Here is a 14914-nt window from a genome sequence, read left to right on the forward strand (position 1 = left end):
CAGCCGTCACGTGACTGTGTACTGATGTCAGTGAGAGGCCAACTGTCTGTAATAGAAGCATACATTGATTACGTTGACTGATAATAAAGTCACATGTGATAATAGCTTTTGATGTCGTGTTGTGAAAATAAAACTGACCATTTCCTATAAAGAACAAGCGTATAGTGAACGAAGTCATCTATTATCCCCCGCCCATTTGAGCACGTTATGGTCCCAAAACAGGTAACTGACCCAACATTTCTCTTAGCTCATGTCAAAACAGCTGCAATGGAAATTCTAAAATAAACATTTCTAAAACTCCTTAACATCAAACGGCACCAGTTCAGTACGTGTATTATATATAGACATGCAATGTTAGGCAAGGAAATATTTAACAGTATATTTGTTATACTCCATAAGTGAACCCACCCTATATCAAAACTTAAATCCAATTTGTTTACATGGAAACATCAACAATAAAAAATGTCTAAAAGTGCTTAATATCAAAAGGCACCAGTTCAGTATGTGCCTGGTAAACATGCAACGTTTTGTAAGAAAGTATTTAACGGTTTTTGAGTTACGCTCCGGAAACGAACACCACCCTATAAGAACCTAAGTCCAACTTGTTGCCATGGAAACGTAAAAAATGGAAAATTCTAAAATTCCTAAATAGCAAAAGGCGCCAGTTCAGCATGAGTCCGATAGACATGCACACGCACGGATGGACGGACGGACAGAACCAATTTCAATATCCCCCGCCAACTTCCTTGGGGCGGGGGATAATGATGAATGTCTAAAGTTGATTTCACAAACTTCCAGACAGTTTAAGCACATCTTCAAATCCTAACAGGTAGCTCGAGTAAGAATAGACCCCCAGTAACCTATGCTTGTCATAAGAGGCCACTGAATGGATCGGGTGGTGGGGCTCGATGACTTGGTTGATTGCTTGTCACATCGTACCCCAGTGTTGAAAATTCCGGGGTAGAATAGGTCTTCAGCAACCCATGCTTGCCGTAAAAAGTGACTATGCTTGTCGTAAAAGGCGACTAACGGGATCGGGTGGTCAGGCTCACTGCCTTGGTTTGATGCATATCATTGATCCCAATTGCGTGGATCGATGCTCATGATATTAATTACTGGATTGTCTGGTCCAGACTCGATTATTTACAGACCGCCGTCATATAGCTGGAATATTGCTGAGTGCGGCGTTAAACAACAATCCAAACCAAATCGATTACTCTTTGATAACATCACGCAATTGGGATCGATGACATGCATTAACCAAGTCAGCGGGCCTGATCACCCGATTCCGTTAGTTGCCTTTTACGACAAGCATAGTCGCCTTTTACATCAAGCATGGGTACGTGAAGACCTGTTCTATCCCTATCAACGAGGAAGTCTAGCATTTCATATATATTGTTTTCTCAGTAAACTTCAGATTTCATTAAATATTTGCTTTCATTTTTACGTCCTAAACCTCTGAATATACATACGTAACTGTATTTCTTGTCACCGTGTTTAGTAACAAAAGGCCCATGGATTTAGAAATGAAGTTTTTCCTTAAGTTTATCACGTGGGATAGTGGTGTACAAAGTTGAAAAATCAAACGTTTTGACATGACTGGAAAATGGTTCAATTCTGAGATTGCAAGTCAAGCAAATCCTTAGGGTTTTTTAGAATCTACATGGTACTCACTCGTTTCAAATACTTTCTGTGAACATAAGATAAGTCTTTCCTTAATTCTTATTATCTCCTTTAACTATATACGTAGTATATAGCTTCATCACGTACTGACTTTGCAATGTATCGTATGTTATTCATTCAGCCAGCGAGAAAATTAAAGTTCCAGGAAGGAATTCAGGTCGAGCATGTAACGCGCACTCAATCTCTCTCCCTTCACACAGCTATTGCAATGTACTGCTCAACACGATTAAATACCAGGCTTCTATAAAACATGACTTTGTTAAATAAACAACACATGTAAAATAACGGGTTTGATATGAGAAATGTGTAATTTGTTTTCTTTAAAATCACATGTATGGTGCTTGCTGTGCATAGTTGAGCACAGTTTCAAATAGTTCACTGTATGTAATGTATGATTCATACCGCTTCATGGTACGGTTTACTGCTTTAACGGGTTTTTTTTAACTTATTAGATTATACACCCATAAACGTTCTTTGCTCCTGGATACATCAACAGGTTGGTCTGTAGTTTGCAATTATTTTCCTAAAAGATAATACGGTTGCATGATATATTCACGATGTTTGGGCTGAACATAGTAATATTCTTCTAAACATTTTTCAAATCTAAACCCGATGAAATCACAACACAAAACCACGGAACCGTACACAAAAGTAATGAGTGAGTTGGGTTTAACGCCGCTTTGAATAGTATTCCACTTACATTACGGCGTGTCACCTGGATGTGAGAGGAAAGCCTGAAGTGATGCGAGGTCTCAGACGTTCACTACTTTTGTGAAACACACGAATACTGGCATGGTGCTGGCAAACTTTAAAAAAATAATCGAGGCAAACTGGGATTCGAACACACTTTCATAGGTTTCTTGTGTGCCAAAGTTACACAATGCTGCATAACGAACTGCAGCGTCTTCGACGATGGGACCAACCGTGCCCCCGTACACAACCCGTAAGAGGCTCGCTGACTTAGTTGTTGCATATCATCGCATCCCAATTGCGTGAACGATGCTCATGATGTCAATGACTGGATTGTCTGGTCCAGACTTTATTATTTACAGACCGCCGTCATATAGCTGGAATATCGCTGAGTGCGGCGTTAGACAACAAACAAACAAACAAACATGATAGAATGGAGATAAACCTACTGTGTTTTGAACATTGATTTCTTTATACATTTAAAAATTGAAATAAGCGGTTGGTTCGTTTAATGTTTAACGCCGCCCTCAGCAATATTCCAGCCATATTAATTTTCCAGACAATCCAGAGCTTATGTACTCTACATTGGGATCATCAAATTTCAAATTCCATTCTACCTCGATATACAAAATTTCCATTCTACCTTGAAAATCCGAAACAAATCCTTTGGTTTTACAACAAGCAAACAACTAATTGTGAACAAAGTATAATTCTCACAGGTCCATTTTTACAGACGGGTCCAAGGATGGTGGCAAAGTTGCCAGTGCCACCATCAATGGATCCAGAACTGTCTCCTCAAGAATATCTGATACTAGTTCAATCTTTATGACTGAGGCCAAAGGTATCTCAACAGTTTTGACATACTAGTATATTTAACAACAAACCCAACTTAATAATGTCAGCATCTTTTCGGATTCATTGTCCTGCCTTCAGGCACTTAGCTTGAATATTGCTGAGTGCGTCGTTAAACAGCAAACAAACAAAGAAACAAACAAAACAAATCAGGCACTTAAACGTGTAACCTCAAAGCATCCCATAATCCTTGACATTTTACAACTTTTGAATGATCTATCTACTGGCCAATGTGACATCGTCCTTTGCTGGTTGCCAAAACATGTAGGCATAGCAGGTATCACTCAAAAGCCGATGCTGCAGCTAAAGCATTTCTTCACAAAACCGTTATCTCCACTACCTATCCCGTACAGCGATTTAAAAAGCGAACTTTAAAAAGTTATACACTGGATCTAATGCAAAAAAAGTTGGGACAACCAAGTAGGAATCAATCAAATTATACAATTAACCAGAGGAATAGTGCCCGTATATTTTGGAGGGTTGGACACATATTCTAAAAACGACATCACTTTGAAATCTCTCGAAATCATGAGTTGGTTGTTGGTTGGTTTGTTGTTTAACGCCGCACCCAGCAATAGTCAAGCTATATGCTGGCGGTCTGTAAATAATCGAGCCTGGACCAGACAATCCAGTGATTGATATCATGAGCATCGATCCACGCAATTGGGATCGATGACATGGATCAACCAAGTCAGCGAGCCTGACCATCCGACCTCGTTGGTCGCCTCTGACGAGAAGCATAGTCGCCTTTTATGGCAAGCATGGGTTGCTGAAGACCTTTTCTACCCCGGATCTTCACGGGTCCTGATTGCAGTGTGATGGAACTGAACACACAGAATACTTTCTGCAAATAGGGACGATAAAAGCGTTTCCATAATCACGTGACATGGTTGCTGAAACAGAGTCGATGCTACGAATCAGACTGTATCATGAGCATGTGTTTATGAATAACTATGAAGAGGCGATACAAGATGTTCGCTAAAAGGTCAGCCTAACCTGCCAAACCGATGGCAAGCGTCACACACACATGCAAATACAAGTTAATTGTTCACCCGGTAAAATACAATAACATGGTAATTTGCATGGGACATCATTCTTGTCGCGTCAGTTTTGGAAATATCCTCCTTTTTCATCTTCCCGAGGCAAGACAGTTAACTGACTATAAAAGTCCAGTTTCCACCCTTGCCGAACTAGGCTGGTATTATGGAGTTACATTTTGGCTGGACTAATGAGTCCATGCATAGTCCAATCAAAATTGTGCAATGAAATCAAAATCCGGTTTGTAAACCGACGTGCTGATTTCGCTCAATTGTAGGATTTACAAAGCATATGCACCGCCAACTCGATGTCAACAGATATTTTCAAAATCTTTTCATGTTTTTAATCAAGGTGCTCGCGTGATTTGATTCACTTCGGGATGTAAGAACCGTTTTATCACAATATAGATATTGATTATCGATCAGATCGTCTTGACTCGGCGCCACCATTTTGTTTGAAGCAAAGGCATGTAATACGAGAGGTGAAATTTGATTGGTCCATAGGAGGGGAACAGAAGGGACATAATTTTGTAATAACTACTGGTGGTGCTACGATCGAGTCCAGGAATCCCAGCCTTGTTCGGCAAGGGTGGAAACTGGACTTTTATGGTCAGTTAACTCCCTTGCGACCATATAAGGTTTGGTTCAGTTAATTCCCTTGCTACCCGTGAAGATCCGGGGTAGAAAAGGTCTTCAGCAACCCATGCTTGCCGTAAAAAGCGACTATGCTTGTCGTAAAAGGCGACTAACGGGATCAGGTGGTCAGGCTCACTGACTTGGTTGATGCATGTCATCGATCCCAATTGCGTGAACCCTGAAGATCTGGGTAAACAACCCATGCTTGTCGTAAAAAGGGCACTATGATTGTCGTCAGAGATGACGAACGGGGTCTGGTGGTCAGGATGGCTCACATGGTTGATGCATGTCATCGATCCCAATTGCGTGGATCGATGCCCATAAGATGAATCACTGGATTGTCTGGTCCAGACTCGATTATTTACAGACCGCCGTCATATAACTGGAATATTGCTGAATGCGGCATTAAACAACAAACAGACAAACCAACTACTTACACTATCAACATTCTGTCAACAATTATAATAAATCATCAATGAATGTTTAACAGTTTGATATATTTCAGTTTTATTTCTACAACTTGAAACTGTCAGTTGCTTGTACATGTGTGTTATAACTGCAGCTGTACATGGTGTTGCTTCTTCATCAGTCTGTAGGCACTGAGAGGTTGCTGCTACATGGGCACCTCACAGATGTATCGGATTTTGCGATCGCAGCGTTGGAGAGCAAGCCCCTCCAACTCCATCAGGCCACAGTTGTACCGTGTTGACGAGGTCGGCTGATTCTCCGCCCAGTTAGTGACAAACATGGACCCAGAGTTCCATTTGAAGCTAGTACTAGTGTCACGCTTCAAACCAATCCACAATCTGTAGTCATTATATTCTGAAACGAGACGAATCTTTCTTGTGGGAGCCACATAACGGCCAAACATATCAACTTAAATTATAACTAGTCTTTGGTTTATTCGTACATTTCAAATATTGGTAAACTGTTTTGGTAATTAAGCAGCCGTCTCGGTTTGTGTGTTTGCTCTACGACGCATTTGTGAAAGAGACTTCCTTTCCGAGATATCCAAACATACCCCAAGACAATTGTCTGACAAATGATTGGATGAAATTGAAGGACAAAGTTCCTCCCTATGAATTGGGCGTAAAACAATTTATTATAAATTATTGGAATTTGATGAAGCTTGGTATTAATGATTTGTGAGGCCGGTCTCGATTGCGTTGATTTTAGTGACTTCCATAAAAGGTGCAGGCTACTTGTGGTCACATGGCATGAATTTCAGGAACTTGATTCACGAAAAATCAAAGATCAGTTGTTATAATAATTAACGTAAAATCTGCCACATGCCGGGGGCACGGTCGGCCCAGTCGTCTTATGCGCCGCGATTCGCTGCGCAGTTTTGCGTCCCTTAGACACGCCAGAAAAATTGTGGGTTCGAATCCCGGTTCGCCCCGATATGTTTCCAGGTTTGTCAGCACCATACCCGTGCTCGTGGGTTTCACCGAAGTGGTAAACGTCTGAGATCTGCATCACATCGGGCCTTCCTCCATCATTTAGCTGACACGCCGTGATATAACTAGAATATTTTTAAAAGCGGCGTTAAACCCAACTTACTCACCCTGCTCTTCACTCAAGGACGTTTGGTTGTGTGTCCTAACATGAATTTCAACGTATTTGTAGTTCCCTGTTATTCCCACTGTTTATGAAACTGGTAAAGAGAAAATCACACTTACTGCTGTATCCTACACCCTTGGACGAAGCACTTACGACTCCAAACATGAAGCCATATTTGTCAGGAGAGTCCAGATCCACAAGACGGCCGTTCTGGACTTTGGCGCACTCTCTCATGGCTTCAAGATAGGTCTTCTCATCGCCAGAAGCACTCACTTTGAAGCACAGACTGGGATTCTGGACCCTTGTATATCCACTTGGACAGGGCACTGAAGAATGTGATTGAGTGAAATTGGTATTATTTGTAGCTAATAACCAACTGATCAACAATATTTGTACTGCGAGACGTAGCATCTTGGCTGCTTGGTTGGTTTGTGGTTAAATATTCCAGCAATATGACGGCGGTCTGTAAATAATCGAGTCTGGACGAGACAATCCAGTGATTGACATCATGAGCATCGATCCACGTAATTTGGACCCATGAAACGCATCAACCAAGTCAGCAAGTCTGACCACCCGATTCCGTCAGTCGCCTTTTACGACAAGCATAGTCGCCTTTTACGGCAAGCATGCGTTGCTGAAGACCTATTCTTCCTCGGCTCTTCTCGGGTCTGTTTATATAAACAGCCTTGGAGTGGTGACCTTGCACCATATAATGTCATAGTTAAATTCTATCATCAAATAAATGTTTTCTACGCTCACAAACGGTATCAAACACTGCACGATTCCGGAATGTGCTCATTAATATATTACATCACAACCTTTGTGACCAGTCAGTCGGATAGCGACAACGGTCAATATAGTTCCAATCGAAACTTGTCTTATAGACAGTAGCATAAGTACTGTATAGGCAAAAATTGTTTTAACTTTGTGACTGACAGCAGTCAGATATCCAACAGCGAAAATATGAAACACGTAAAAGTTCGGATATATTTCCGCCAAATTAAATTCAGCTGTGTTGAATTCAAGACATTGACCCAGGCTGCCGAGGTCAACAGACACAGGTATGGGAGACCCGTGAAGATCCAGCGTAGAATAGGTCTTCAGCAACCCATGCTTGCAGTAAGAGGCGACTATGCTTGTCTTAAAAGGCGACTAACGGGATCAGGTAGTCAGGCTCGCTGATTTTGTTGATGCACGTCATCGTATCCCAATTGCATGGATCGATGCTCATGACATAAGTCACTGGATTGTCTGGTCCAGACTCGATTATTCACAGACCGCCGTCATATAACTGTAATATTGCTGAGTGTGGCGTTAAACAATCAAACATACAAACAAGCAAACGTGTGGGAACTGATATCCCAACACTCCTTGCTACATTTCATCTCAATTTATATCTCCAAAACTTGCATCCACTTGTGAAAGGCTTTTGATAATGAAAATAATTATCCTGATAAGTTGTCCACATTCCTGATCTTCAATTCTGAGTCGATCGCCGATTGGCACTGAAAGTAGAACCTACCAGGCCTTTAATATTTGAATATTTATCCGTAAATGATGGATACTGTTTTAATCTGTTGGCTTGACCTTGCCCAGAAACCTACCCATCGATGCTCATGTCAATCACTAGATTGTCTGGTCAAGACTCGACTATTTACAGACCACCCTCATTTAGCTGGAATATTGCTGAATGGGGCGTTAAACAACCACAAAATACAAAGAAACAATAAACCGACCATACCATACAGTACATAGTCTCCAAAAGTGTTTTGTTTGGCCCTGTAGCACCTCGTGGCCACTTCCTCTCTGTAGCCCTCGGAGCAGGCAGCTGGGGAGTAGAATAATAGAAATAAGATAAACCCCGGCTAAAACAATGAAACAGTTGTTCTAATGTTATAGTAATTCGGGGCCTACCGTAATAACAATTCGGGGCCTAATGTAATAATTACCCGGGGCCTAATGTAATAATTATCCGGGGTCTAACGCGATAACAATTTGGGGCCTAATGTAATAATTATCCGGGGTCTAATCACCGTGTAAGATCAACAGATGATGCGTCGACATGATTTATGTAGGGAAGCGTATTCATGCCATATTCTTAAACAATATCATCTTCCATACATATGCCATTTCTATTCTCTAGTATGTCCTGTTTATCACATCATTGTAAAAGACTTGAAATGTAATAACCAACATTGAGGCGATGATATTTAATGCAAAATATATTTGACAGCCAACCTGAAGTTCCAGCCACTGCACATGATGCCAAAATGATGAGTCCCAACATCTCTGTAACTGGGGAATTCTGAAAGAGAAGTATTACTTACTGCAGAAAGGAGGAATTTGACAATTTGAAAAAGCGAACACTTTCCTTTCAATATGCAGTAAACCATGCTTGCCGCAAAAGGTGACTATGCTTGTCGTAAAAGGCGACTAACGGGATCGGGTGGTCTGGCTCGCTGTCTTGGTGCATGTCATCTTGCATGTCATCGATCCCAATTGCGAGGATCGATGCTCATGATATCAATCACTGGATTGTCTGGTCCAGATTCGATTATTTACAGTGCGTCGTTAAACAAGAAACCAACCAACCAACCAACCAACCTTTCAATATACTTGCTTTGTACTACGCAGTTATAAGGCACCACGTGATCACAAAGCAGTTACGTCGTTGGTCATCGTACCGTACCGCACCACATTAATGACAACACCTCCACAGTTGAAAACATGGTTGTTTGGTCGGCTTCATAACGCCGCGTTCAGCAATGTTACAGCTATCTGTAAATAATCGCGCCTGGACCAGACAATCGAGTGATTAATATCAAGAGCACTTTGGATCGGTGACATGCATCAACCAATTCAGCGAGCCTGACCATCCGATCCAGTTAGTCGCCTCTGACGACAAGCATTGTCGCCTTTTACAGCAAGCATGTTATCACATGTACATCTGATGGAAGTAGATGATATTAAATCTGTAGCGTATTTTTTACTTTTGGCAAAGAACATGAACATAAAACATAATTCCTTTATATGTTTTTTTTTAAATTAATAGAGCCAAAGAACAAAAGAATAAGTGCAAGTTTCAACTTCCGTCAACAAACAATGACGACGTTTCATCAGCTTAAACACGAAGGCCAAGAAAAGGATTTAGCTGTAAATATTTCCGCGTATGACAAACAATGATGACTATGTGACAAAATGCCTGTGTTTGACAATATCATGACAAAATACACAGAACAACTTTGTCAAATACCACAAACTTTGAATATGCGTTTTCAAAGCGTTTCAGTATAGTTCCTGATGAACATAAAAACATCTTACGACTAATTACATTTGAAGAAAAAAGATTCATCTGCCAATCGGACGCAAAATTCCAACTCTGATTCTTTGAAATATAACCTTGTATTCAAGACTAAATTGTATATATCAATTTGTTCTCGTCGCTATTTGCCTAACATAATGCCGATGCGACGTTAAATTTTAACTCATTCAATCACCCCAACACTCAGTCACATTGAAACCGTCCTTATAAGGATAATAGTTACAATTTTGCCTATCATAAACATTTTAATAAAAGTATAGAATTATAAATATAATACTTATACTTTACCAATATTTGGGTGTACAAACGTGACTGCCTGCAGTGTCTTCCCAGTGACGAATGCTGAACTATGTCTCTTTATATGGGAAGCGTTAATGGTATTTGTAATGAATGTATGGAGTTCCATTGCAGTCTGTTTCCACAGATAATAGAGACTGATTATTCTCGGGCGTTGATGTTTTATATTTACATAATGTAATCACGCTAATGTATAGGCTGTGGATCAATGTATGAGTTTAGACATGTATCATCTATATATTCAAGGTAAATTTGAAAATTAACTGAGTTAGGAAGGTAGTATGTAACAATATATGGATACTGACATTGATAGGTGGTGTGGACTTAAGGTTATTATAATGAATGTAGATCAGTGGACGAAAGTCTTCCACATGTACATGCTTCGAGAATACCTGGCATCCTCAGTATTTGATAGTGACTCATCACCACATACTTCTCTGTGTTTGTTGTTTAACGCCGCACTCAGCAATATTCCAGCAATATTCCAGCTTTATGACGTCGGATTGTAAATAATCGAGTCTGGACAGTCCAGTCATTGACATCATGAGCATCGTTCACGCAATTGGGATGCGGTGCTATGCAACAACCAAGTCATCTTTTGGTATGACGCAAACGGGGTACAACCCCTTACCTTCCACTCTCCGGGCGGACGCTCGCTCTACCGGGTATTTTGAATGAGTGAGTTGGGTTTAACGCCGCTTTTAACAGTATTCCAGTTATATCACGGCGTGTCAGGAAAGCCCGAAGTGATGCATGCAGGTCTCGGACGTTTACCACTTCGGTGAAACCCACGAGCACGGTAATGGTGCTGACAAACCAAGAAACATAATCGGGGTGAACAGGGATTCGACCCCACAATCATAGGTTTCTGGCGTGCCCAAGGGACGCAACTCTGTATTCATTTGTTCAGGGTTGCTGTAACTGGGACACATTCGCAATGTGTGTCTGTCAAACAGAAATACATGTTGATTATTCATTGAACTATCAGAGGTTATGTATTATTTTACATAAATTACAGACTGATTACATTGCAGGACCAATTGCGTGGATTGATATTTATAATGTCAATCACTCGATTATTTACAGACCGCCGCCATGTACCTGAAATATTGCTGAGTGCGGCGTTAAACAACAAACAAACAAACAAAATATTGCAGGAACTTTATCAACTCTTAAGAGTATTTCTTGAGTATCGTTTTCTTCTAATCACGATTGGGATCATGTTTCCTACAATATCACGTATTACGTCCTTGAGTTTAACTTCAATATAACTTCATCGTGATAAGGGCGATGTTGTATTGGAGTTGTGAGTTGCCTTTGCATGTGTTTGTGACGGGCGCCACCGGTGGAGCAGGATACGCTTACCTTATCGCGAACGCCTGGTATCATTACTTTTTTATAGTGTTTCATAAACACATGCTCATGATATAGTCGGAATCGTACAATCGACTCTACTTTATTTCTGTTGGATATGCAAAGGGTTTTGTCGCTGTAGTTTAGTGTCCAGGTTCGCTGTCATCCAAAGTCTGGCTGTCATACATGAAAAGTTTATAGATCCCATTGACAAGGCCATAGGAAGCAACCATTATATAAAAGCATCAGTACATTAATTGTGTGGCCCAGGCGTGAGTGAGTGAGTTAAAACTTTACGTCGCATCGGCATTTTTTCAGCCATATAGCGACGAGAGCAAGTTGATACATACACAGTTTTCACATGAATACAAAGTTATATTTATAAACAATTTAGGAAACATATTTGGGCATGACAATACCATGTATACAGTTTTAAAACACGGGCTATAGGCCACCAGTAAGCAAACCTAGGCCACAACGCTGGGGATGATAGGGACTTAGACTACCTCTGCACGATACCCCAATCAATCCCTGATGTCAATCCCTGGATTGTCTGTTCCAGACTCGATTATTTACAGACCGCCGTCATATAGCTGTTAAATTGCTGAGTGCGGCGTTAAACAACAAACAAAACAAAACCAAACCATGGTCGCCTTTTACGGCAAGCAGGGGTTGCTGAAGATCTATTCTACCCCGGATGTTCAAGAGGGATGAATTACATGCACCAACACATGCGATGACACTTTATAAATATTGATTAGATATTATTCATGGATGCAGGGTTTGTGTTACAGGAACAAACTCGAAATGTGTGCAGGTCCCTCTGTAGTTAAGTGACCTGCCTGAATGTATAGTAATCAGTGTGACATCTGCCAAACACACAATGTGGAAATACTTACATATTAATAATACCTCAATGAATGTATATCGCATTGATAAAATCATGTTACATATACTAATAACAGATTAATAATATTCTTATACACAATATAGCACATATTGCAAGACCTGATCAACTCTCACGCGTAGTTCTTGAATTTCGTTTCAATAATCGGTCATACCTACTTGGGTTGTCAGTAAAGACATGACGAGGTCGTTTTACGACGATGTCGTATTGGCCACAGTCGGTTTACACACGAATATCTGCTTAAGACAGATGAGAACGAACCTCCTAAGTGTATCCCTTGTGATGAAAGGTCCACCGTCAAGCATATATTGCTTGACTGTGTGGACTTTGCAATCGCAAGGGATTCATATTATCAAAGTGTAAATCTGAAAGATCTCTTTCCCGTGGCAGAGGGCATCTTATCATCAGCTATTTGAAAGAAATTGGTCTGTTTAATAAATTTAAAATGTGTATGTGAAAATTTAAATGCTTGTTTTTAAATTTGGTGGATGCTATTATCAACTGACTTTATTGAAGGCTCTGTCGAGGAGGTTAAAGTATCGTAAAACTATTGTCCCCCTGTGTGACACGTAATCCTAGCATAATCGAGGTAACTACCATCAACCAGTGTTCATTGTGTGGATCGATGCTCATGATATTAATCACTGGATTGTCTGGTCCAGACTCGATTATTTACAGACCGCCGTCATATAGCTGGTATATTGCTGAGTGCGGCGTTAAATAACAAACCAAACCAATCAGTGTTTTAAGCCAACTCATTGCTGAGTATTTTTTAATATTGGCTAGTACTGTTCACAACCACCAGTAGCTAAAGTGATGACGTAAATCCTGCCGGGGTCCGTGCAGGAAGCAGAGGTACTGTAAGTCCCCAGGATCCCCAGTGAGGTGGCCTAGCTTTAGTTAATGATGGCCTATAGCCCGTGTTTTAAAACTGTATATATATAATATTGTTATGCTCAAGTATGTTTCATAAATTGTTTCTAAATATATTATTCTCAAATATGTATCACAACTTGTTCTTAAAAAAATGCATTAATAACTAAATTGTAAATAAATTAACTTGGTCTCGTCGCTATATGGCTGAAATAATGGCGATGCGACGTTAAATTGTAACTCACTCACTCACTCATCTGACTATGGCTGGTGTTTCATACGGGGTAGAATAGGTCTTCAGCAACCCATGCTTGCCGTAAAAGGTGACTATGCTTGTTGTAAGAGGCGACTAATGGGATCGGGTGATCAGGCTCGCTGACTTGGTTGATGCATGTCATTGATCCCAATTGCGTGGATCGATGCTCATGATGGCAATCAGAGGATTGCCTGGTCCAGACTCGATTATTTACAGACCGCCGTCATATAGCTGGAATATTGCTGAGTGCGACGGTAAACAATAAACAAACAAATTTATTCATAACGCATTAATGAATATCACATATAGTTTCTCCGGGGTAGAATAGGTCTTCAGCAACCCATACTTGCCGTAAAAGGCGACTAAGCGGCGACTAAAGGGATCGGGTGGTCAGGCTCGCTGAGTTGGTTGATGCATTTCATCGATCAAAATTACGTGAATCGATGATCATGATGTCAATCACTGTCTGGTCTAGGTACGATTATTTAGGGAGAATATTGCTAAGTGCGGCATTAAACAACAAACAAATAAACAAAACACACATCCTTGTCTTAGATCCGATTTAAGAGAATCGACTGGTCGAGTTCAGAACGGAGACATGGCGGATCAGGGAATCAGGACGTTGGACGCTGTCTTTTTTTTGTTTTGTTTTTGTTTAACGCCGCACTCAGCAATATTCCAGCTACATGACGGCTGTCTGTAAATAATCGAGTCTGGACCAGACAATCCAGTGATTGACATCATGATCATGAGCATCGATCCACGCAATTGGGACCGATGATCGGTTTTGGTTGGTTTGTTGTTTAACGCCGCACTCAGCAATATTCCAGCTATATGACGGCGGTCTGTAAATAATCAGACAATCCAGTGTTTAATATCATGAGCATCAACCCACGCAATAGGGATTGATGACCGTGCATCAACCAAGTCAGCGAGCCTGACCACCCGATCCCGTTAGTCGCCTTTTACGACAAGCATAGTCGCCTTTTACAGCCAGCATGGGTTGCTGAAGACCCATTCTACCCCGGATCTTCACGGGTCTGGACGCTATAATATAGTCTTTTATAATAACTCAATGGGAAATAGATGTGCTTTATCCTTTGGTCTAACGTGAACTGTTGTGTATATAGAGTTTGTTTCTGAAAGAAATAACTCGTTATAAATATAGCGACTAATATAAAGCATATCCTTAATGATAAGAAATCTCTAATACATGCTCATTTCACAGCTTGAATTCCAGCATTTCTAAGGAGACATTTGCCGCTATAATTCGAGGGAGATATTTCTTTCCAAAGAGCACGTGGTTGTAGATATTTTACGTACGCTTAGGTGCCTATTGAAGAAATACCTGGTAGCTGGCTGTCCTGAAATCTAAATGCTGTAAAGGGTGTATATATATATATATATATATATATATATATATATATATATATATATATATAAAACAC

The 14914-nt window shown here is 40.5% G+C and overlaps 1 protein-coding gene across 1 annotated transcript; it reads right to left on the reverse strand.

Moving 5' to 3' along the window:
• Positions 1-5511: 5511 nt before the first annotated feature.
• LOC139457684 (uncharacterized) lies at positions 5512-10186 on the reverse strand. The gene is made up of 5 exons (XM_071239040.1): positions 10064-10186; positions 8697-8763; positions 8200-8286; positions 6578-6784; positions 5512-5720 (listed from the first exon to the last, which is right to left on the reverse strand). Exons 1-5 carry the CDS (start codon positions 10184-10186, stop codon positions 5512-5514), a joined length of 693 nt encoding a protein of 230 aa, XP_071095141.1.
• Between the last annotated feature and the right edge of the window lie 4728 nt (positions 10187-14914).

This window comes from Haliotis cracherodii, unplaced genomic scaffold (assembly GCF_022045235.1).
Source record: "Haliotis cracherodii isolate W230 unplaced genomic scaffold, xgHalCrac1.p SCAF_12, whole genome shotgun sequence".
NCBI lineage: Eukaryota > Metazoa > Mollusca > Gastropoda > Lepetellida > Haliotidae > Haliotis > Haliotis cracherodii.